The 21,188-nt window shown below is 50.7% G+C and overlaps 2 protein-coding genes across 2 annotated transcripts in view; one reads left to right on the top strand and one right to left on the bottom strand.

Annotated features, from left to right (window-relative positions):
- Positions 1-8,484, top strand: part of EAH_00029040 (NEK kinase, putative) — a gene marked incomplete at both ends in the record, with an annotated part of 11,585 nt that extends 3,101 nt beyond the window's left edge. The window contains 6 exons of the mRNA XM_013392620.1: positions 1-443; positions 688-926; positions 1,161-1,278; positions 1,497-1,853; positions 1,973-2,077; positions 2,268-8,484. The exon at positions 1-443 is cut by the window's left edge and continues 834 nt beyond it. Of these exons, the coding sequence (XP_013248074.1) occupies positions 1-443; positions 688-926; positions 1,161-1,278; positions 1,497-1,853; positions 1,973-2,077; positions 2,268-8,484 (7,479 nt within the window). The remainder of the gene's footprint in view (positions 444-687; positions 927-1,160; positions 1,279-1,496; positions 1,854-1,972; positions 2,078-2,267) is intronic.
- A 546-nt stretch (positions 8,485-9,030) lies between these two features.
- EAH_00029050 (pre-mRNA splicing factor RNA helicase, putative) lies at positions 9,031-19,576 on the bottom strand (the record flags this gene model as incomplete). Its single annotated transcript, XM_013392621.1, has 19 exons — positions 9,031-9,144; positions 9,401-9,518; positions 9,830-9,950; positions 10,418-10,523; positions 10,750-10,887; positions 11,469-11,851; positions 12,051-12,185; positions 12,657-12,713; positions 13,011-13,101; positions 14,189-14,371; positions 14,632-14,780; positions 15,035-15,214; positions 15,459-15,583; positions 16,063-16,165; positions 16,434-16,624; positions 16,831-16,972; positions 17,248-17,387; positions 18,053-18,984; positions 19,499-19,576. 19 exons carry the CDS (start codon positions 19,574-19,576, stop codon positions 9,031-9,033), a joined length of 3,486 nt encoding a protein of 1,161 aa, XP_013248075.1.
- Between the last annotated feature and the right edge of the window lie 1,612 nt (positions 19,577-21,188).

Here is a 21,188-nt window from a genome sequence, read left to right on the forward strand (position 1 = left end):
GCAAGGAGACCCACCCCTACCTGTCTCCTTAGAGACCCCTTCTTACAGGCCTTTGCTAACAGACACGCACGCCCCCCCTGTCTCCCCCTCCCTGCACACCAAAACCACCAGCAGCACCAGCAGCAGCAGCAGCAGCAGCAGCAGCAAAAGCAAAAGCAGCAAAAGAGCCCGAGGGGACAGCAGCAACTGCGGCAACCCCAAAACAACCGCCAACACCAACCCGTAACACGCGGAGACACTCAACGCGAACAACATGCTGTAGAGGCCTTTGACTTGCTGCTGGAGAGGGACAGACAGCAGCAGCAGCAGCTGCAGCAGCAAGAGCAGCAGCAGCAGCAGCAGAGAGATGAGACACCCAACATGCGCAGAAGCACACGAAGCCCTTCTTTTGCTGTTTTCACCGATGAATATCTCCAAGTCATCCTCGCAAGAATTGCAGAGAGGTCCGCATACACCTCATAGCCTCTACCAGCACCTGCTGTTGCTGCTGCTGCTGCTGCTGCTGCTGCTGCTGCTGCTTAGAAGGCCAGGGGGGGATCAAGCAAACGAAGTGATAGGAGGCATGTACGGCTCGCATGCCGTAATAAGCAGCCTGTGAATGCCCTTGGGTCATTATTGCTGCTGCTGCTGCTGCTGCTGCTGCTGCTGCTGTGGGTGCTGCTGTTGCTGTTGCTGTTGCTGTCGCAGGCTTACCGATCGGTGTTCTGCTTTGCTGCTGCTGCAACAAGCTTGGCAGCAAACTGCTTCGTTCGAACCAGAAGAGGGAAGCGACGCGCATGCATGCTGTGCTGCTGCCGCTGCCGCCGCTGCCGCTGCTGCCGCTGCTGCTGGCAGTACGAAGCTGCAGCAACAACACGAAGAGGCAGCAGAGATGGTTGCTGCTGCAAGCGAGGGGCTGACGTCAGAAGAAGAAGCCACGCTGCTCGGTTAGACTCCTTGCCCTCCTGCTGCTGCTGCTCCTGCTCATGATACAGCAGCAGCAGCAGCGGCAGCTGCATGCGGCCTCTTCTGTTGCTACAGCAACAGGAGAGATCGCATGCAGACGGGCCTCAGCTGTAGAAGTTGCGGCAGTGCTTGTTGCTGGTGAATGTGCTTCGGATAGGGGGGTGGCGCTGACCTGCTGCTGCTGCTGCTGCTGTTGCTGCTGCTGTTCCTTGCAGCAAGAAAACTGACGCTTACCTGGTTGGAGGCCTTTGTTGATTTGGCTGCTGCTGATGTCTCGCACGTTGAGGTTGGCATTGCGCTGCAGCAACTGCAGACGCAGTGCCCGTCCCCAGTGTATGTCCACCCTGCGCTGCTGTTGCTGCTGCTGCTGCTGCAGTAGCAGCGACTTCTACTGCTGCTGTTGCTGCTGCTTCGTAGATGCTGGCGGATGCTGTACAAACACCACGGAGGATACTTGCAGCACGTTCGTGTCGCTTGGCTGCCTACAAGAAAGGACACTGCCTTTGCTGCTGCTGCTGCTGCTGCTGCTGGTGTTGCTGCTGCTGCTACAGGATGACTGCAGGGTTCTTCTTCAGTCGGGTGATGCTGGAGAGATACGAAGCTTACGAAGAGGCTCTCCGTTGGGCCGTTCAGGTCGTGGACTCCGCAACAGCCCCTGGAGACCTGCAGCAGCAGCAGCAGCAGCAACGGCAGCAGCAGCAGCAGGGAGGGCACGGAGAAGCTATCTCGCCGAAGCTAAGAGGCAGCGCGGCTCTCGAGGCGGCCTTTGCACTCTTCGCGCGTCAGAACGCCCAGGGTATCAGCAGGTCAGCATTGGCTGCTGCTTGTCCTGCTGCTGCTGCTGCTTCTGCTGCTGCTGTGGCTGCTGCTGCTACTGGAGTTGTGGGGAACATGTTTGGTCTTCTGAGGTCTGTCATCATGCGAGTGTTTTTGACTGGCTTCGAAGGCCTCTTCGTTTTGCTCATTTTTCCGGATTTAGGGTTTAGGGTTTAGGGTTTAGGGTTTAGGGTTTGTTGTTGGGTGTCAGGCAGCACTTTCGCACAGTGCTGCACGTATGTCTGCCTTCGCTTCCATCTTTGCTGCTGGATAAGGCCTATCAACTGGCGCCTAAAGATAAGGCTGGGAACGTGAGGTGAGGAGACACTGCAAGGAAACAGGCACCCCACACCCTACAGCAGCAAGCAGCAGCACTCGGGTGTACAGGCACCTCCCAGGTGGCAGCAGAGCAGCGGCTTGTCGTGAGGCCAGAAAGGCACAGGCAGACAGAGGACGTTGTTTTTCCGAACAAGCACTGCTGCTGCTGCTGCTGCTGCTGTGCTCAGGTTTAGTCTGTGGCTGCAGCGGTTGTCCCTCGAGAGGCAGCCAGAAGACACAGCAGAAGCAGCAGCAGCAATACCTACCTCCCGTACAGTTGTTGCTGCTTCTTCTGCTGCTTCCACAAACAAAAATGCTTCTGTAGCTGCGCCTGCAGCAGCAGCAGCAGCAGCAGCAGCTTCTGCTGCTGCTGCTGCTGTGGCTGACCAATTGCAGCCGGGTGGGGACTCGAACGTCGGAACCAGCCCAGCAGCAGCAGCAGCAGCAGAAACACTGAATGCAGCAAGTAGCGCAACAGCAACAGCAGAGACACCGCAAGAGCCTTCAGCAGCAGTAACAGCAACAGCGGGAACAGCACAAACTGCTGCAGCAGCAGAGGCACCACAGCAGAGCGAAACACTCCCTGGGGCCCCCTCGAAGCCAATAGCCTTCTTGACAAGAGAGTTGCAGCAACAGCAGCAGCAACAACAGCAGCAACAGCAGCAGCAACAGCAACAGCAGCAGCAACAGCAGCAGCAGCAGCAACACCATGGGGACCAGCACCAGCTTCGGTATGAAAAGGCGGAGCATGAGAAGCAGCCGCATCAGCAGCAGCAGCAGGAATATGTGGAGCAGGGGACCCAGGAGCAGCAGCTGCAGCAGCAGCAGCAGCAGCATTTGCAGCCGGAGAGGGGACAGAAAGAGCAGCAGCACGAAACTAGAGGCCGTATCCACCCTATTGAGACCCCACCGCCACTTCATCTCGTCTCTCCCTGTATTGACAGCAGCAGCAGCAACACCTGCACCAGTAGCAGCCGCTGGTGCCGCAGCAGTAACAGCAGCAGCAGCAGCAGCTGCTGCTGCTGCAAAGGCAGCAGTTGCAGCGGAGCTAGCCTTGGGGCCGCATGGCTTGAAGAGAAGTCTTCGTTCCTATCCCCCAAGAACAACGAAGGCAGCAACAGCAGCAGCAACGGCAGCAGCAGCAACAGCAGCAGTAGCAACAGCAGCAGCAACAGCAGCAACAGCAGCAGCACTAACAACAACGACAATAACGACAATTTTAGCAGCAGCAGCAGTAGCAGCAACAGCAAATCCTCACAAGAGGTTGTGCTGCCACAGGCCAAGGAATCTTCGCTGCAGCAGATGCAGCAGCTGCAACGCAGACTGAAACAGCAGCAGCAGGAGCTACAAGAACAACAAGAACAGCAGCAGCAGCAGCAGCTACACCTGCTGCTGCTGAACACTACCCCTGAGCAAACACCTGAAGTTGAGCGTATGCATTCCCCAGCAGCAGCAGCAGCTGCTGCTGCTGCGTCTGCTACTGCTGCACCAGCTTCTGCTGCTGCCCCTGCTGCTGCAAAGTGCAGCCCGTTCCTTTTACGCCGTCCTTCTGATTCTCCTTTTTGTGCTGCTCCCGTTGCTGCTGCTGCCTCTCCTTGCTGCTGTTTGCATGTACTGCAGCAAAAACCGGCAGTCACAGCAGCAATCCCCGGAGGCCGAAGCAGCAGCGAAGTGGAGCAGCAGCAGCAGCAGCAACAGCAGCAGCAGGCGGAACAGCAGACACCAGAGCTTCCCCAGCAAACAGCTGTAGCATTTCCAGAACATTCAGAGCAGAGTTTAGAAGCAGAAGTGGGGACAGGCACTGTCCCTGCTGCTGCTGCTGCTGATGATGATGATGATGCTACTAGTGCGGGTGTTGCTGCTGCTGAGGCTGCAGCGCTGGCGTGTTCCCCCGAAAGAGCTGCCTATACACCTCAACTCGCACAGACCCATCTCCGTGAAGATGCAGCGAGGGCTGAGCCTGCTGCGGCCTGTGTTTCTGCTGCTCCTACGGGTGCTGCTGCTGCTGGTGCTGCTGCTGCTCCTATTGCTGCTACTGCTGCTGCTGTTTCGTCTAGTGTCAGTGAGACCGCACGTTTGTTTGCAGAAGGTTCACCAGCCCCCCAGCAGCAGCATCAGCAGCAACTGCAGCAGCCACAGCAGCAGCAGCAGCAAGAGCAACTGCAGCAGGAGCAGCGACAGGTGTCAGTGAATATCCAGCCCCAACAGCTTGACAGCACTCTAAGCAGCAGAAGGGTGCAGCGGGGCCGCAGCAGCAGCAGTACCTGCTGTCTTCGCCAACACTGTAGCAGCAGCAGCAGCAACTACAGCAGCATCAACTGCAGCAGCAGCAACTGCAGCAGCATTCAATGCAGCAGCAGCAACTGCAGCAGCAGGAGCACCACTACCCGCTTCTGCAGCAGAAGCAGCAGCAGCAGCGACAAGAGGTGCTACACGAAGGCATGGAGACAGAGGAGAAACAGCTGCATGCATGTGTCTCTACCGGAAGCAAATGAACAGCCCTTATGCTTCTCAGGCACCGAGCAGCAGCAGCAGCTGCTGCATCAACAGACGGAGCAGCAACAACAGCAGCAACACGAGCAGCTGCAGGGACTCACGCAAGCGCACGTTCACCAAATGCAACAGATAAAACAAGTGCAGCAGCAGATGCATCAGCAGCAGATGCAGCAGCAGATGCAGCAGCAGCAGCAGCAGCAGCAGCAGATGCAGCAGCATCAGCAGCATCAGCAGCAGCAGCAGCAGCAGCAATTGCCGCAGCAGACTTACCAGCTTGGGCAACAAAGGCAGCAGGCATACATTGCTAGCTGTGCTGGTGCTGACGCAGTTTGTGCACCATGCGGCAGCAAAGGAAACATTCAATCCTGTTGCTGCTGCAGCAGCAGCTGCTGCAATAGCAAACCAGTTGCCGGTGGCTGCTGCCACGAAGCCCGGGTTGAAGTGTCGCAGCTCAGCATGTCGCTGCAGCAGGAAAGAAAGGGGGAGGCGCAGCAGAAGCTGCAGCAGGAGGTGCAGCAGCTGCAGCAAGAGGTGCAGCAGGAGATGCAGCACCTGCAGCAGGAAGTGCAGCAGCAGCAGGCGCAGCAACAGCAGCAGAAGTTGCAACAGCAGATGCAGCGAGAAATGCAACAGGAGGCGCAGCAGCTGCAGCAGCAGGTGCAGCAAGATGTGCAGCAAATGCAGCAGCTGCAGCCACCACACTTCTTTGGAGATGCTTCCGTCTTCTCTATACCGCACTGCGCGTGCCTGCCCCTGGGGCATCAACAGCAACACGGGCAGCTGCAGCAGTACCACCAGCAGCAACAGCAGCAACAGCAGCAGCAACAGCAGCAGGAACGGCACCGCCAGTACATGCTCCTGCAGCAAGGGCTGCTCGTGCAGCAGCTGAAGCATCCGTCGCACCATCATGCATTTGGAATTGAGACAGGTGAAAGCACCCCAGTTTCTCTTGCTGCTGCTGCCGGTGCTGCTGCTGGTGCTGCTGCTGCTGGTGCTGCTGCTGCAGGCGGGAAGCACCTGCCTCACGGGGAAGCATGGAGCTGCTGCTGCAGCACAACAGCCAGCAGCGGTGTCAGAGGAAGGCCTTCGACTCCTCTCAGTGCCTGCAGCAAACTGGCGCATGTCTCTTCTCCTGAAACAGTTTGCTGCTCTCCCCAGCTCGTCAGGAGGTGCAGCAGCAGCAGCAGCAGCTGCAACTGCAACTGCGAACAAGGAAAGGTCAGGTGTCTCTCTCACCAAAGCTGCACCCCGCGTTCTCCTCTGGTCGAAGGCCAGGCAGAGTCTGCTGCAGCTGCTGCAGCAACCGTAGCAGCAGCTGCTGCTGCTGTTGCTGAGCTTCCGGTGGTGCAGCGGCTGCTGCAGCAGCTGCAAGCGGAGAGGCTAGCCTGCTGCAGTGCAGCAACAGACCTAAGTGATGATTCCTTACTTTGGTATCGTGAGACCCAAGCTGTAACCCGAGGCATTCTGGCTTCGATTGCTGCAGCAGCAGCAGCAGCAGCAGCAGCAGCAGGAACTACGGGCGCTGCTGCACCAGCAGCACCGTCTGCTGCAGCAGCCGCTGCTGCAGCAATGAATAATGTAGACAACTCGAACCAGCAACAGCAGAAAATACTCTTCACAGAATGGGCAGCTGAAGCAGAAGTGCTGCAAGCAGCAGCAACACAGCAGCTTGCCGTCCTGCGAGCACGACAGCAGCAGCACCACCACCGCCAGCCTCCTCAGCAGCAGCAGCAGCAGCAGCAGCAGCAGTCCCCATCCGCCCTTCGGGGGTGCGAACAGGTTAAAGGAAAGGCCAGAGAAGATGCAGCAGCAGAAGGCAGCAGCGAGGTTTCCTGCTCAAGTGCAGCAGCAGCAGCAACAGCAACAGCAGCAGAAAACGTATCTGTTGCTTTGCAGCTTGAGGAGTTGTATTTGTCTATCAATGACTCTATACAAACACGCGTTGTTGCTGCAGCAAAATGCCTCATCCCTTTCTGCCCTGATGCTGAGGTGTACGTACACCTAACGCTGCTGCGGGAGCAGCTAACTCGCGAAATAGCGGTGGGGCTTCGAATGGCAACAGCAGCAGCAACAGCAACAGCAGCAACACAAGCAGCGCCTTCAGCGACTGCTGCTTCAGCAGCAGCAGCAGCAGCGGCTGCTGCAGCAGAACGCGAGGACATGCGGTGCTTGTTGCATGTGGTAGCAGAGAAGCGGCAGCTGCTGCAGCAGCTGCAGCTGCTGCTGCAGCGGCAAGGAGGAGCGAAGCAGCAGCTGCTGCTGCAGCAGAACCCTGCCCTGCAGCGGCTTGCTGCTATGGAAGAGGCCCTGTGGGGCGGGAGAGGAGTCAGCAAGACGAGCTGGCTGTTTATTGCTGCTGCTGCTTTTGCTGCTGTTGATTGTCTTGCTGCAGAGGCGCTGCAGGAGCTCTCAGCAGCAGTTTGCTGCATGCGAAGAAACTACGAGCTCATGCTGCTGCAGCAACGCACAACACGACAGCAGCAGCAGCAGCATGATCTGCAGCAGCAAGTCGAACAAGAGCAGCAGCACCTCCGGTCGCGGAGGAATACTGCGCCAGCTGTAGCTGCTGCGCCTACTGCTGCTGCTGCTGCTGCTGCGGGAACTCCAGCAGCAAACAGCCAGCACTTCCCTCTCCTTCCTGTCATCTCCTTGTGCCCCATTGCCTCGGTGCAGCAGCAGCAGCAGCAGCAACTGCAGCAACTGCAGCAGCAACTGCATTGGCACGCTGCTTCAGAGTTCACGGCATCGCCAACAGCAGAACCAACACCAGCAGCAGCAGCAGCAGCTGCTGCTGCTGCTGCACAGAAACACTTGCTGCTGCAAGTGCCACGCAGCTGTGGCAGCCCCTTCTGGGCTCGCAACAGCTGCTGCTGCAGCAGCAGCGGCAGAAGCAGCATCTTCAGTAACAGCAACTGCAGCGCGAGTGCTAGCAGTGCGAGCCGGTGCAAGAGTCAAGTCAGCAGCAGCAGCAGCAGCAGCATCAGCAGCAGCAGCAACGGGTACAGCAACAGCGGCTGCCTGCAGTCTCGGCGCAGGTGCACAAGCCCAACTGGCAGATGGTGTGCAGCAGCAGCCTCACCCGCTGCTGCAGCAGCTGAAGCAGCAGCAGCTGCTACAGCAGCTGCTGCAGCAAATGCTTCAGCTGGAAGTAATGGCTTCTGCTGCAGCAGCAGGAGACACTGCTCTCTCGCCACGTCTGCGCTTTCTCCAGTCTGGCATCAGCAAGAGCAGCAGCAGATGCAGCAGCAGATGCAGCAGCAAATGCAGCAGCAGATGCAGCAGCAGATGCAGCAGCAGATGCAGCAGCAGATGCAGCAGCAGTTGCAGCAGCAACTGCTGCTACAAGGCCAGCATCAACACAAACCCTTTGCCTGGCACCAGCCCTCGCACCACTATAGCTTGCTGGTGCAGCCGCAACTGCAGCAGCAGCAACAGCAGCAGCAGCAGCAACAGCAGCAGCAGCAACAGCAGCAGCACAGTGCACTGCAGCACCAAGAGGGACAGTCTCCCATGTTTATGCGCCATCAGGAGGAGGACGAGAAGCAGCAGCAGCAGTGGCGAGCTCAGCTGCTGCCGCTGCAGCAGCAGCAGCTGCAGCAGCAGCCGCAGCAGCAGCACCCAGACCTAACGCCAGCCTTTCATGGCTCGGCATTAACTTTTGCTGCTGACAATTTTCAACAGCAGCAGCACCAACACAGGCAGCAGCTGCTGCAGCCAGTCCTGTTGCCGCCGCAGCAGCAGCAGCAACTGCAGCAGCAACTGCAGCAGCAGCAGCTGCAGCAAATGCAGCAGCAGCAACTGCAGCAACTGCAGCAGCAGCAACTGCATCAGCAGCAACTGCAGCAGCAGCAGCTGCAGCAGCAGCAACTGCAGCAGCAGAAGCTGCTGCGGATGCCGCAGCACTACTAACATATCCTTTCTCAATCGTTCGCCATATCTTTTGTAACACGAACTCGCTGCATTCTCCCGCAGCAATTTACTTCTGCTACGGTTGCACAGCAGCAGCTCCCAGCTGCAGTAGCAGCAGCAGCAGCAGCAGCAAACTAGCGTGCAGCTGTAGGGAACTTCGGACTAGAAAAAAAGACATAAGATGTAGATACACTTCAGTTGCTCTGAATTGCAGCAGCAGCAGCAGCAGGCGCTGAAGTAGTCGCACTTGCTGCTGCTGCTGTTGCTGCTGCACTGCATTTGCTGCTCCCTGTTCGTGTGCAGCAGCAGGCAGACGCATGCACCTTTTGCTGCTGCAGCTAAAGAGCAAACCCCACGTTACAACGGCCCCAAAGGAGACCCTCGTTGCGGCACAGTAGCAGCAGCAGCAGCAGCAGAACTGCCGCAGCATCTGCTGCTGCACAAGGCAAAAACTGCAGCCGCAGCAACAGCTGCTGCTGCTGCGCTTGCTCCTGCTGAGGCAGCAGCAGCAGCTGCAGCAGCAGCAGCAGCAGCACTGGTGGTGGGCTACCTTTTGCCTTGTCTGCGTGACAGCCTCCAGGCGTTGGGTTCTTCGAAGCGGTTGTAGAGGGGCTCAATCCTCTCCCGCATCTTACGACGAGACAGACGCTGCTGGTCTGCCTGCAGCACACAGCAGCAGCAGCAGCAGCAGGAGCAGGACCAGCTATGCAGCAGCAGCACATATGCTGCAGCGGCAAAGGCACAACAGGATAGACATCGCACACACACACACAGACACAGACAGAGAGAGAGAGAGAGACAACAGCAGCACCAGCAGCCGTGCAGCCGCCCACCCGCAACAGCAGCGGCAGCAGCAGAAGCAGGAGCAGCAGCAGCAACGTGAGCAGCAAATATGCTGCAGCTGCAGCAGACGCACAGGTTTAAAGAGCTTCGGAGCGACGTCGCACAGCCAAAGAGGTTCGATGGTGCAGCAGTCCCGCAAATACTCTTTAGTAGTCAAGACCAGCTCGTGATATACCAGCCACTCAGGGTTGCTGCAGCAATAACAGCAGCAGCAGCAGCAGCAGCAGCAGCAGCAACACAATGCTCGGCTGGAGGCCTTCAAGTAGTGCCACAGGCATTCATACCGGCAGGGGAGGAGCAAACCCATGCAGCAGCATCAGCCACAGCAGCAAAAGCAGCAGTAGTAGCAACAGTGACACAGCCCCAACAGCAGCAGCAGCAGAACAACAGCATCAGCTGCAGCAGCAGCAGCAGCACCACCACCACCACCACCACCGGCATCAGCAGCACCATCAGCATCAGCACCACCAGCATCAGCATCAGCAGCAGCAATAGAAGTTACCGGTTGTACAAGGCACTGGATGGATGCATGAAAACTTGTTGATGGTCTACGAGCGTTCTGTAGCCTTCTTGTGGGTCTACGCGGCACGCGTGGCGAAAGAAACCTGCGCATATGCATCGACCTGCAGCAGCAGCAGCAGCAGCAGCAGAAGCAGCAGCAAATCAATAGCGCAGTAACAATGGTCTCGTATGCAGATGCAAACCAAACTGCGAGGGACTCGTTGAGGCTGACGCATGCAGCTAAATAAATACAAACAAATAAATAAATATATAAATAAATATGTATGCATGCATACATATATACACCAAATAAGTACGCATAGATATCAATATATATCATACGTACACAAGTACAGACATGCATGCATGCATACAGATGTATATACATATATATATATGCATATATATATATATATATATGAAATAAATAAATAATGTATATATATTCATATTTCCCTTGCGCGCATACATATACATGCATATTTACACACATGCGAGTGCATGTACGTATGTGTATATATCAGCAGCAGGGCAGAGGACCGCGAGCAGCAACAGCAGCAACAGCAGCAGCAGCAGGAGCCAATCTTACGAATGCGCTTGTAGTCATTGCCTGCAGAGATAATATCGAGTTTGTATCGGTCCATAATAGATATAAGTTGCTTCCTCACGTCCTGCGCTCGCCGCAGCGCCCGGTGCTGAACAGACAGCAGCAGCAGCAGCAGCCAAGGATATCAGGGGAAAGAAAGAGATAGATGCAGATGCAGCAGCATGACGAGCAGCAGCAGCATGACCAGCAGCAACACCAGCACCACCAGCAGGAAGAACAGCAGCGGCAGCAGCAGGAAGAACAGCAGCAGCAGGAGCAGCAGGAAGAACAGCAGCAGCAGAAGCAGCAGCAGCAGCAGAAGTAGATGCTCGAACCTGAATAAAGTTTTCATAGCACCAAGCATTGCTGAATCTGTTGCGTTGCCAAGCGCGGTAGAGTTCGAGGTAAGTAATATGGTCTCCTTCGGGCTGATGAAAGCCGCTCTTCTTCTGATCAGCCAATGCCTGACGATCCTGCACTCAAATTAAACAAATCACAAGTACTTACGTTCAATTCTATATCCACCAACACATATATTCATCCATGCATGCATCCATGCATGCATGCATGCAGGCACGAATGCATGCATGCGGGCAGGAATGTATGCATGCAGGCAGGAATGCATGTAGGCGTGTATGCAGATAGTCAGGTATGCATGCATGCATGCATGCATGCAACCGGGGCTGGATGCATGCGCGGAGGTGGCAAGTGCTAATAGAGAGGAAGGGAGATACAGACCAGGTTGAGTAGTTAGGGTTTATTAATTAGGGTTAACTCTAGCGAATTAGGGTTTGTTCATTAGTCTCTATTCAGGTGTATTGGGGCCAATGAGGTTTATATTCTCGTGGAATGGGGTGTACACGCAGCCTATTGACTCGAGTGTACTGGGAGTTTATTATTATTATTACTATTATTATTTACCCTTACTTATCACTATTACTGTTATTTATTAATAAGTATTATTATTATAGCTATTATTGACATTATTATTATTAATTAGTATTTATTGTTATTATTATTATAATGGAATAGGATGTACATATAATAAACAAACCTTAGGTCTATAGAAGACATTCTGCACGGAGAGCATAGCGACAATAGTGATAACTTCATCGCTGCATTTAAGGTCAACAGAAGTAAGCAGCATTTTGCTGAGTTGAGGCTCCATGGGGAACTCAGCCATTTTTCTCCCGAGTTTAGTAAGAAGACCTTCATCATCAAGAGCTCCTAGCTCGAAGAGTGTTTCTAAAGAGTTAATTAGGGTTTGTACAGGAGGGGGATCCATGAAATCAAAATTTAATAAGTCGTTTACTCCCATTGCTTTCAACAGCAGCACTGTGTTTTCTAAATTCGTCCTCTGTATCTCAGGAACTGCAGTAGGCAGCATTTCACAACGGTATGCTGCCTCTGTATATAAACGATAACACTTCCCAGGTCCTGCATGCAAACAAACATAAACACTTTCTTTGGGGCTTCTTCCTTTTTGGCGCTTAGGGTTTACACCTCAGGCATTAAGGATTAGGGTTTACGGTTTCCGGGGTTTTGGGTCGACGGGTCGGAGTCTAAGGCTTAGGATTCACACTTTAGGGTTTAGGGTTTAGGGTTTAGGGTTTAGGGTTTAGGGTTTAGGGTTTACCCGTGCGACCAGCACGCCCAGCCCTCTGCCTCGCGTTTGCTTGGCTGATAGGCGCGACTGTGAGTGCATCCATGCCTGACTTTGGGTTGTACATCTTTACCTTTGCAAACCCAGGATCAATTACGAAATAAATACCTAAATTCAAAAAGAAACAACAAATAAAAGCAAGAATAAAGCAATACATTTAAATTCCTCAGTTTTATTGCTTTTTATTCGTTGTTAAAACAGAAACAACGAATAAAAAGCAATAAAACAACCTATTTAAATGCCTACATTCACAAATAAACAGCTTTTTTGAATGTCTACATGCAAAAGGAAAAAACAAGCACAAACAACAGCTTATACAGCAAAATGACAGGCAGCAACAGCTGCTGCAGCAGCTGCTGAAGCACCTCTCCAGCAGCAGCTGCTGCAGCAACGGAGAAGACGCTTCTAACAGAGACATGCAACATGCAAAATAAAGTCGCCGGTCCGCTATACTGAACCCCTAAACCCTAAACCCTAAACCCTAATCCCAAGCGCCAACCCTCAAACCTCTCTACCCACCACCCTGGTGGGTAATAGACCCAAACCCTAAACCCTAAACCCTAAACCCTTCAAACTTACCGTCAATGGTAAGGGAAGCCTCTGCAATGTTGGTAGCTACAACACATTTTCTGCACCCTGGTGGTGCAGGATCGAAGATCATAGTTTGAACTTCAGAAGGAAGAGCGGAGTATACGGGGAGAATAATAAGAGGTGGAGGGTTGGCTGACTCAAGTCTTTGCATGCGTTCGTGTAGAGTCTGACAGGTAGTATCAATCTCTTCTTGCCCGGTAAGAAACAATAATATATCACCAGGAGGCTCACATAGATGAATCTGAAGTACTGTTATTAAAGCTGCTTCTACATAATCTGTCTCGGGTTCTTTTGTATATAATATCTCAACAGGAAATGTCCTCCCTGGGATTGTAAATATACTTGAATTAAAAAAGTAATTCGAAAACTTCTCCGCATCCAAAGTCGCCGACGTTACTATCAACTTAAAATCTGGACGCTGACGGCAGCACTCCTGTAAAAGCCAAACAAAAACACACAAAACTTCATATTTCACACAATATAAACGCATGCAACATGCATGCATGCATGCATGCATGTACTCCAAGCAAAGGCTTTCATATACATATACACACACACACATATATATATATATATATATATATATATATATAAGTATGGAACAGAAAGCTGCGAACTCCGACAAACTACTTGAACAGCATCTCCAGAGCCCAAATATGCATGCAAGCATGTACTGTATGGGTGCATGCATGCACTTTTGGGGCTTGATATGAACATGCAGGTGAGCTGTGAACACCAACAAAAATCCCTCTGTCTCTCCAGCAAGCCGCGCAGCAGCAGAAGAAGACCCTTTAAAAAGCCAACAGCAGCAGAAAAGAAGAAAAAAGAACAGCAGCAGCAAGCAAGGGGGAGACATAAAACAGCAGCAGGAGAGACAAAGCAGACAGCAGCAAAGACAGCAGCAGCAAGCAAACAGCAAGCATACGAAGAACAGCAGCAGCAACAAACAAATAACAGACTAATAATATACACAATTGTAGGGAGGGTATCTGTCAGCTACGCTGAGATGCACGCAGCCGTCACCTGCCTCCCCATTGTTTCTTCCGCTTCAAAATAAAAGTAAAGAAAATTAATAATTGAAATTAAAAAGAGACAGAGAGACACTACTGCTTAGGTCTAGCAAAGCACCCAAGCAGCAGCGGCGAAGCGGAGATAACTCTTTATTTGCATCTATGCTTTTTTAATGCAAATATACAAAACAAAACAAAAAAAACAATTATAATATCAATTAGACCAAAATACAATAGACCGCCCAACTTCCACGCACATATCCCCCCCACACTCTAAACCCTAAACCCTAAACCCTAAACAATAAACAATAAACCCCAGACCCTACCCTCACCACTAAACCCTAAACCCTAAGCAATAAACCCTAGCCACCCCGCACAAGAGTCCGAGCAGCAGCAGCGCAGCAGCACCGGACGAGCATTCCAGCTGCACCTCAGCAGCACCGCTCCAGCACCACAGCAGCAGCACAGCAGCAGCGCAGCAGCAGCAGCAGCAGCACAGCAGCAGCTAACCTTAAGGAGACCAAAGAGAACATCCGTGCTGATAGTTCGCTCGTGGGCTTCATCCAGCATAACTACGGAATAACGCTGGAGACGCGGATCGACTAAGGCCTCTCGCAGCAGCAAGCCATCTGTCATATATTTAATTATGGTGTCTGCAGAGGTGCAGTCTTCAAAACGAATCGAATACCCCACCTGCAAGCAGCCCAAACCCTAATAAACCCTAAACCCTAAATCCTAATTAACCCTAATCCCTAAACCCTAAACCCTAAACCCTCCCGCAAAACCCCAACCTCCTACACAAAAAGCCCGAAAGAAACAGCAAATGCAGCGTCACGAAATCACAAACGATGACTCGCCCGCTACGCCTACCTGTAAACCCTAAACCCTAAACCCTAATAAACCCTAAACCCTAATAAACCCTAAACCCTAAACCCTAAACCCTAAACCCTTACTTCCTGTCCAAGACGGCACCCGAATTCCTCTGCAACGCGTTTAGCTACGCTCATTGCTGCAACTCTTCTGGGCTGAGTACAGCCGATGAGTCTCCCAGGTGTAACGAGGCCCGCTTCAGCCATATACTGCGTCATTTGTGTTGTTTTCCCTGTTCAGTGTACATACACCCCACATCATACCGGACAAGCCATGGAAATGCATGCATGTACCTACGCATGCATGCATGCATGCAGCTCCAAAACACTTCCTACGCCTGGTGTACAACAGGGATGAGGAAGAGACGAAGAGAAAGTAGACAGAATTGAATAAACAAGATCCGCAACATCAGCAGCAGCAGCAGCAGCAGCAGGAGAGGGTGCATGCAAGTACTGTGTTTATATTAGCGAGTGAGTATAAACATACCGCTGCCTGTCTCCCCAATAACAATGAGGACTTGATTGTTGGTAATGGCCTTCAGCAGCTGCTCTTTTAACTTAAATATCGGCAGAGACCGTCGCTGCTCCGCAATAGACAAAGTACTCTTTATACCAAACGACACATTCTTCCCCAAGTACAGCTTCTTCCACTCAGGCATTTCATAACCTGCAGCCCCATATACAATTATAATATATATACATATATGTATATATTATATATGCATATATATATATGTATAGAGATGTATACATATATATGCATATATGCATCTATATATAATACTACCCTAAAGCCTCCACCCAACATAAACATGCACTCGAAATCGAATGCAACAAGGGGGCAACAGCAGCAGCAACAGCAGCAACAGCAGCAGCGACAGCAGCAGCAGCAGCAGCAGCAGGTGGGTGACCTGTTTGTCCTAGGCCTTGCAAGGCCTGAGCAATTGTTCTTTCTCCAGGCTGAGGGTTTGGGTCTTCCCAGGGCCGCGACATATCCTTGGGGATCGAGTCCAGGATCGCCGCCTCCTGCGCTTGGCTGTATGTACACCCCACACGAACGAATAAAAAATATTTATTGTTTATAGGAAACAATCAAAATAAATGCAATAAACCCAAATAAACGTTATAATAATAGTAATTGTAACAGTAGAAATAACAATGACAGTAACACGAAGAATAACAAGAACAATAACAAACATAATATTATAAGTCAATAAAATAATAATACTGCATAATAATAATAATTATTATTATAACAACAACAACAAAAACATAATAATAACAGTAGATATAATAATAAAAGTAATAACGAGAACAATAATAATAATAGTAAGAATAATCATATCGGGCCCCCAGAAAGCTAAAGACCTTAATTGGCGTCTTCCACATGCATGCATGCAGCAGCACCGCTGCATGCACAGGATTGCATGCGGGTGTATATACACCTGCATCCGCATGCATCCAAGCATCCCAAGCCCCAAAACGTGTGCATGCATGCATGCAGGTGTCTCCTACCGAACATCTCTCCTCTCCTTTGCGAGGGACTGCGCTGTTGCTGCTGCTCGAGCAAGAGACCCGTCTGGGTTGGCGACAATCTTCACCGGAGACAGCTGCATGCCTAAAGGAGACAATCAGCAGCAGCAGCAACAGCAGTAGCAGTGGCAACAGCAGCAGAAGCAGCAGTAGCAGCAGGAGCAACAGTAGCAGCAACAGCAGCACCAGCAGTAGCAGCAGCTGCAGCAGCAGCGAGCGGGAGTCACAGACAATTGCAGCAGTACGCAGCAAACGCCCGGCCAGGTGAAAGAGGTGAGGGTTTAAGAGGAGGCTGATATCCGTGGGTGCCCGTATCAGTGTCTAGGGTTTAGGGTTTAGGGTTTAGGGTTTACCAGCCCTGGTGGTTTGTCCTCTAAGGAAGAGGGGCTCTTCGTCTACAACTTCTATCTCCACGTCTTCTTCTGCTTCTTGTGAAGGCAGCAAACCCCCAGCCTCTTCATCATAATAAGGGTTTTCTTTGCTGCTCACCAAACCGCTGCGCTGCAGCTGCTGCGCCTCCCACTTGTCGTAGTCGGACATCAGCCTGCATGCAAACCCTAAACCCTAAACCCTAAACCCTCAACCCTAAACCCTAAACCCCGAAAAACAAACACAAAACCCTCAACCCTAGACCCTGAACCTCGAACCCTAAACCCTAAACCCTAAACCCTCTGTGGTTTGGGTGTTGTGTTTGCGAGGGAGAGTATGCAGGCGGGGAGGCGAGGTATTGAGGGTTTGAGTGTGTCATACTTTCTCTTTCTTGCATAAGCTGTCTCTTCTTCTGTAGACTCAATGTTTATCTTCACTCCTGTAATGCGGCCAAGACCCTTCTTCTCTAATGCCTGTGCATGCTCCTCAGCAAGAGATTCAAACAGAGCAGCACGTGACCCCGCTGCAGCACAGACAGCCACCCACAGCAGCAGCTGCATGCACTTGCTGCAAGCAGTTGATGCAGCGGTTGCTGCATGCAGTTGCTGCATGCATGCATGCAGCAGCAAATAGAGGAACATGTGGAAACAGAAACCCCACAACCAGCAGCAAGAGACACAAAAACAAACAAAACAAGACAGACACTGACACAGCAAAGGAGACACGCCGCATGCATGCAGATTAGTGAGTGAGCACCCTGCATGCATGCATGCATGCATGCATGCATGCATTCGTTACCTGCATTTCCTGATTGTAGATTTCTAGGTTTGAGGTCTCTGCCTGTAGCTTGGTCGACTTCTCGCATTGTCAGAGACAAACGACTCCCAGCAATTGCATGCACCTTCACCTTCACCAGCTGTCCCTTCTTTACGGCATCCCTATATATATAACAGACAAAACCAGCAGCAGCAGCAGCAGCAGCAGCAGCAACAGCAGCAGCAGCAGAAGCAGCAGCAGCAAATGTAGACATAGAAGGGAGAAACGGAGACAGTTTGTTTGCATGCATGTATGCATGCATCCATGTATGCAGGGGCAGTGGGGCTGGTAGCATAAATACAATTCAAGATTCTGCTGCTGCCTTGTTGCATTCTCCTCTCAGTCTGATGCTGCGTCTGCTGCTGCTTAAATTAACTCCAAGTGTCTCTGCAGCTGTTTCCGTCTCCAGCTGTCTCCTCAGCGGCGACTGTCTCCTCTTGTCTCTCAATCTACTGCTGTCTCTGTTTCTATCGAGCTCCTTTGGTTATACTTCCCTGTCTTGCTTTGTCTCTACTTCTGTCTCTGTCTCTCTGTGCATATGCTGTCTCTCTCTCTTTCTCTCTCTATCTCTCTGTCTCTGCTGTCTCTGTCTCTTGTGTCTCTAACTGTGTGCGTTTATCTGTCCTCTCTTCGTTACTCTCTGCTGTATCTGCCTATCCTATGAAGTTGTATGATGTTTCTGCTGTTGCTGTTATTGCTGCTTCTGCTGCTTCTGCTGCTGCTGCTGTTGCTGTTGCTGTTGCTGCTTCTGTTGCTATTGCTGCAGGGGTGGGAATCGAACGCGTACGCGCTGACGCAGGGGCCTCCATCTGGCCTGCTCATATCTGCTGCATGCAGAAGCCCTTCTCTTCTTCCTTCTGCTAAATCTAATTGAACAAAAGCCCCATACTCCATAATGCGCGTTACTATGCCATCATAAATACCGTAGCGTTCAAGAGGGGCCCTCTTCTTTCCGCAGAAATTCAAGCTTTCATCTGCTGCTGCTGCTGCTGTTGCTGCTGCTGCTGCTGCTGCTGGGGATCCACCGCCCACAGGCAGGGCGTTCGCTCCCGTTGCACTGAAACCGCCTCTGCTGCTGCTGCTGCTGCTGCTGCTGTCCTTTCCTCCCCAATAACCTCCGTTCTTCGCTCTATTGAATGCCTCTTGCTGCTCTTTTAATAATTCTTTGTCATCTTTCTCTCTCTCTAGCAGCTTCTGTGCATGCGCAGAGAGAGGAGCATGTTCATCAGGCCTCTCTAGCTGCAACTCAGGTCTATCAAATCTATTTTGCATGCAGAGGCCCGGAAACTTCAATTCTTTTTCAGTTGGCGGATGATTAGACAAAGAAAATGCAGTTGCTGGAAGCGGCTTCACTCCTCCACTGCTGCTGCTGCTGCTGCTGCTGCTGCTGCTGCTGGTAGGTGAAGGTGAAGAGGCGGCTTTCTCCTCTTTATAGTGGCTTGCAGGGGTTGGTGATGTGCTGCTGCTGCTGCTGCTTCCCGCATTGCTGCTGCTGCCGCTTCCTGCACCACTACTACTACTACTGCTGCTGCTGCTGCTGCTGCTGTTTGTTGCTGCAGTTTTGGGGGCCTTAGTGCGCGACACAAAGCGTGAGATTGAGGTGTACAGACTCACAGCCAGGGCCTGAGTTACTGCAGAGCCGTTGGACTTTAACTTCGCTCTGAATTCCTCCAAAGACTTCGACTCTTCGCCCAAATGCAGCACAAACTCCGCTAAGTCCTGAGCAACCCACCAAACAAACAAAACAACAATACTAATATATATATATATATATGTAGATATATAATATATATGTATATATATGTATTAGGTATTGTCGACATAAGTGTAGATATGATATATAGATATACATAGATATAGATAGAGACCGAGATATATATAGGTATAGATAGGTATATATATATGTAGATATATATATTAACGAATATATAAATCGACATATTTGCAACTAAACACTTAATTCGTTGTTGGTGAGCAAAATGCGCTTCATAGAAAAACAACAAAACAAATGCATGCAATATTATTACTCTAGCCGTACACAAACTCCTACACTAGGCTGCTGCTGCTGCGGCCTGCTGCAGCTGCTCTTGCAGCAGCAGCAGCAACAACAGCAGCAGCAATAGCGCATTTATCAAATAATACTGCTGTCTGCAGCGCATCCAGGCGCAGGACGCAGCATATACACTCCGTGCATGCATATTTGCATGCATGCATGCTTTAATGAAAGGCCTACCTTATCGCTGATTCCCCAGTGGTTGTGGAGTTCCGTTGCAATGCGCGAGATGAGGCTGAGGCGTTCAAGCTGCTCCATTGTGATGTAGGAGTAAGAAATATACCCTTCTCTATATGCCTACAAGCAGCACTTCCTGGTGATAGAAATAGACCGGGGGGCCCCGGGGCCCCTCCTCCCCCCTCTAGAGCTGCTGAAACCGACAGAAACAAACAAAAAAGAATATTCTTTTCCTTATCTTCACGGATTTAGGGTAGCGTAGAGCTTCCAAGCGCCGCTGCGCATGCAGCAACAGCCAAGGCGAGCCCCCCGCCTCTCTCGCTGAAAAAGAGAAATTAAGCAACTTACACGGAGAAAATAAAAAGAAAATAAACCAAAAAAACAAAATTTTAATTCAAAAATCGCAAACGAAACACAAGAAGATATATGGCGCTCCACTCTGATCACAACTGAACGCAGCCGCTAGTCGCATGCATGCAGCCCCAAAGAAAAAGGAGAAAAAGAAGAGTTTTAATAATGTTTTCGGATATTATTATCGTTACTTCTGCCATTCTTTAGGATATACAAAAGAAGAAAAATGCTGCTCTCAGCAAGGTGCCTATACACTCCAAGAGATAGGAGTTCAAACGAGTTTTCATTGCAGGTTCGTCTCGGGTCTGTGTTTTAAACTCTACTAAATAATAAAATATTTAAAATGTATATTTATATATCTTTATTATATTTATGTACATGTATTCATGTGTATCTACTCGCATATTTATGCGTATGTTCGTTTGTACATAGTTGGATTGGGTGCCTCAACTGAATAAGACAATTAGTATTTAATGCTAGCGTTGTTGCTGCTGCTTCTCCAACAGCTGCAGCAGCAGCAGCAACAGCAACAACACTTTTTCTGCAGTAACACCTGCTGCAGATCGAGCTCATCGGGGGAGAGAAAAGTGTACAGTGTATGAACACAGAGAGGCGGAAGAAAGGAGGCAATGAAGGAGAGACAAGAAGAAGGGACAGAGAGAAACGACAGCAAGCAAACAGCTCCTGAGGCTCTCTGGCCATCTGGCACCTAGCTGTAGCTCGCTGGCTAGCTAGCTAGCTATATCTAGCCAGCTAGCTAGCCAGAGGCTTCGCGCACTGATTCGCGCGGCATTGTCTGGAAAAGAAAGAGTGGATATTCATACTCTTCACTGCGCTACACTCAAATATATATATATATATATATATATATATATACATATACATATATATATGCCTATATATATATGCATATATATACATATATATATACATAAAACTTGTGTATGGATGGATACTTAATAAAAACTATTGGAAACAATAGGTCTAATAATGCTACAGCACTATTAGATGCCTCTGTTTATATGTTATTATTATATATAATATAATTATAATAATAATAGTAGTAGTAGTAGTAATATTAATACTAATATTTATTGCTGATCCTTTACGCTTTTTTGTCATATTATTTTATATATCAGAAACTTCTGTGCTTTCTCAGCAACAAAAACTAACAACAAAGCTCAGACGCCTCTATACAAAATAGTCAAGAGCTGTCATTATATAGACACCTCAATTATTTTCTCGCTGCTGCTGCTGTTTGCTGCTGTACCCAACCCTCAGCAAGAGCATCTGGCAGCTTGTATGCTACTTCTGCTGGTACCGAACTAGCTAGCAGCTGCTG

Source organism: Eimeria acervulina, genomic scaffold (assembly GCF_000499425.1).
Source record: "Eimeria acervulina Houghton genomic scaffold, Eah_scaff259, whole genome shotgun sequence".
NCBI classification, from domain to species: domain Eukaryota; phylum Apicomplexa; class Conoidasida; order Eucoccidiorida; family Eimeriidae; genus Eimeria; species Eimeria acervulina.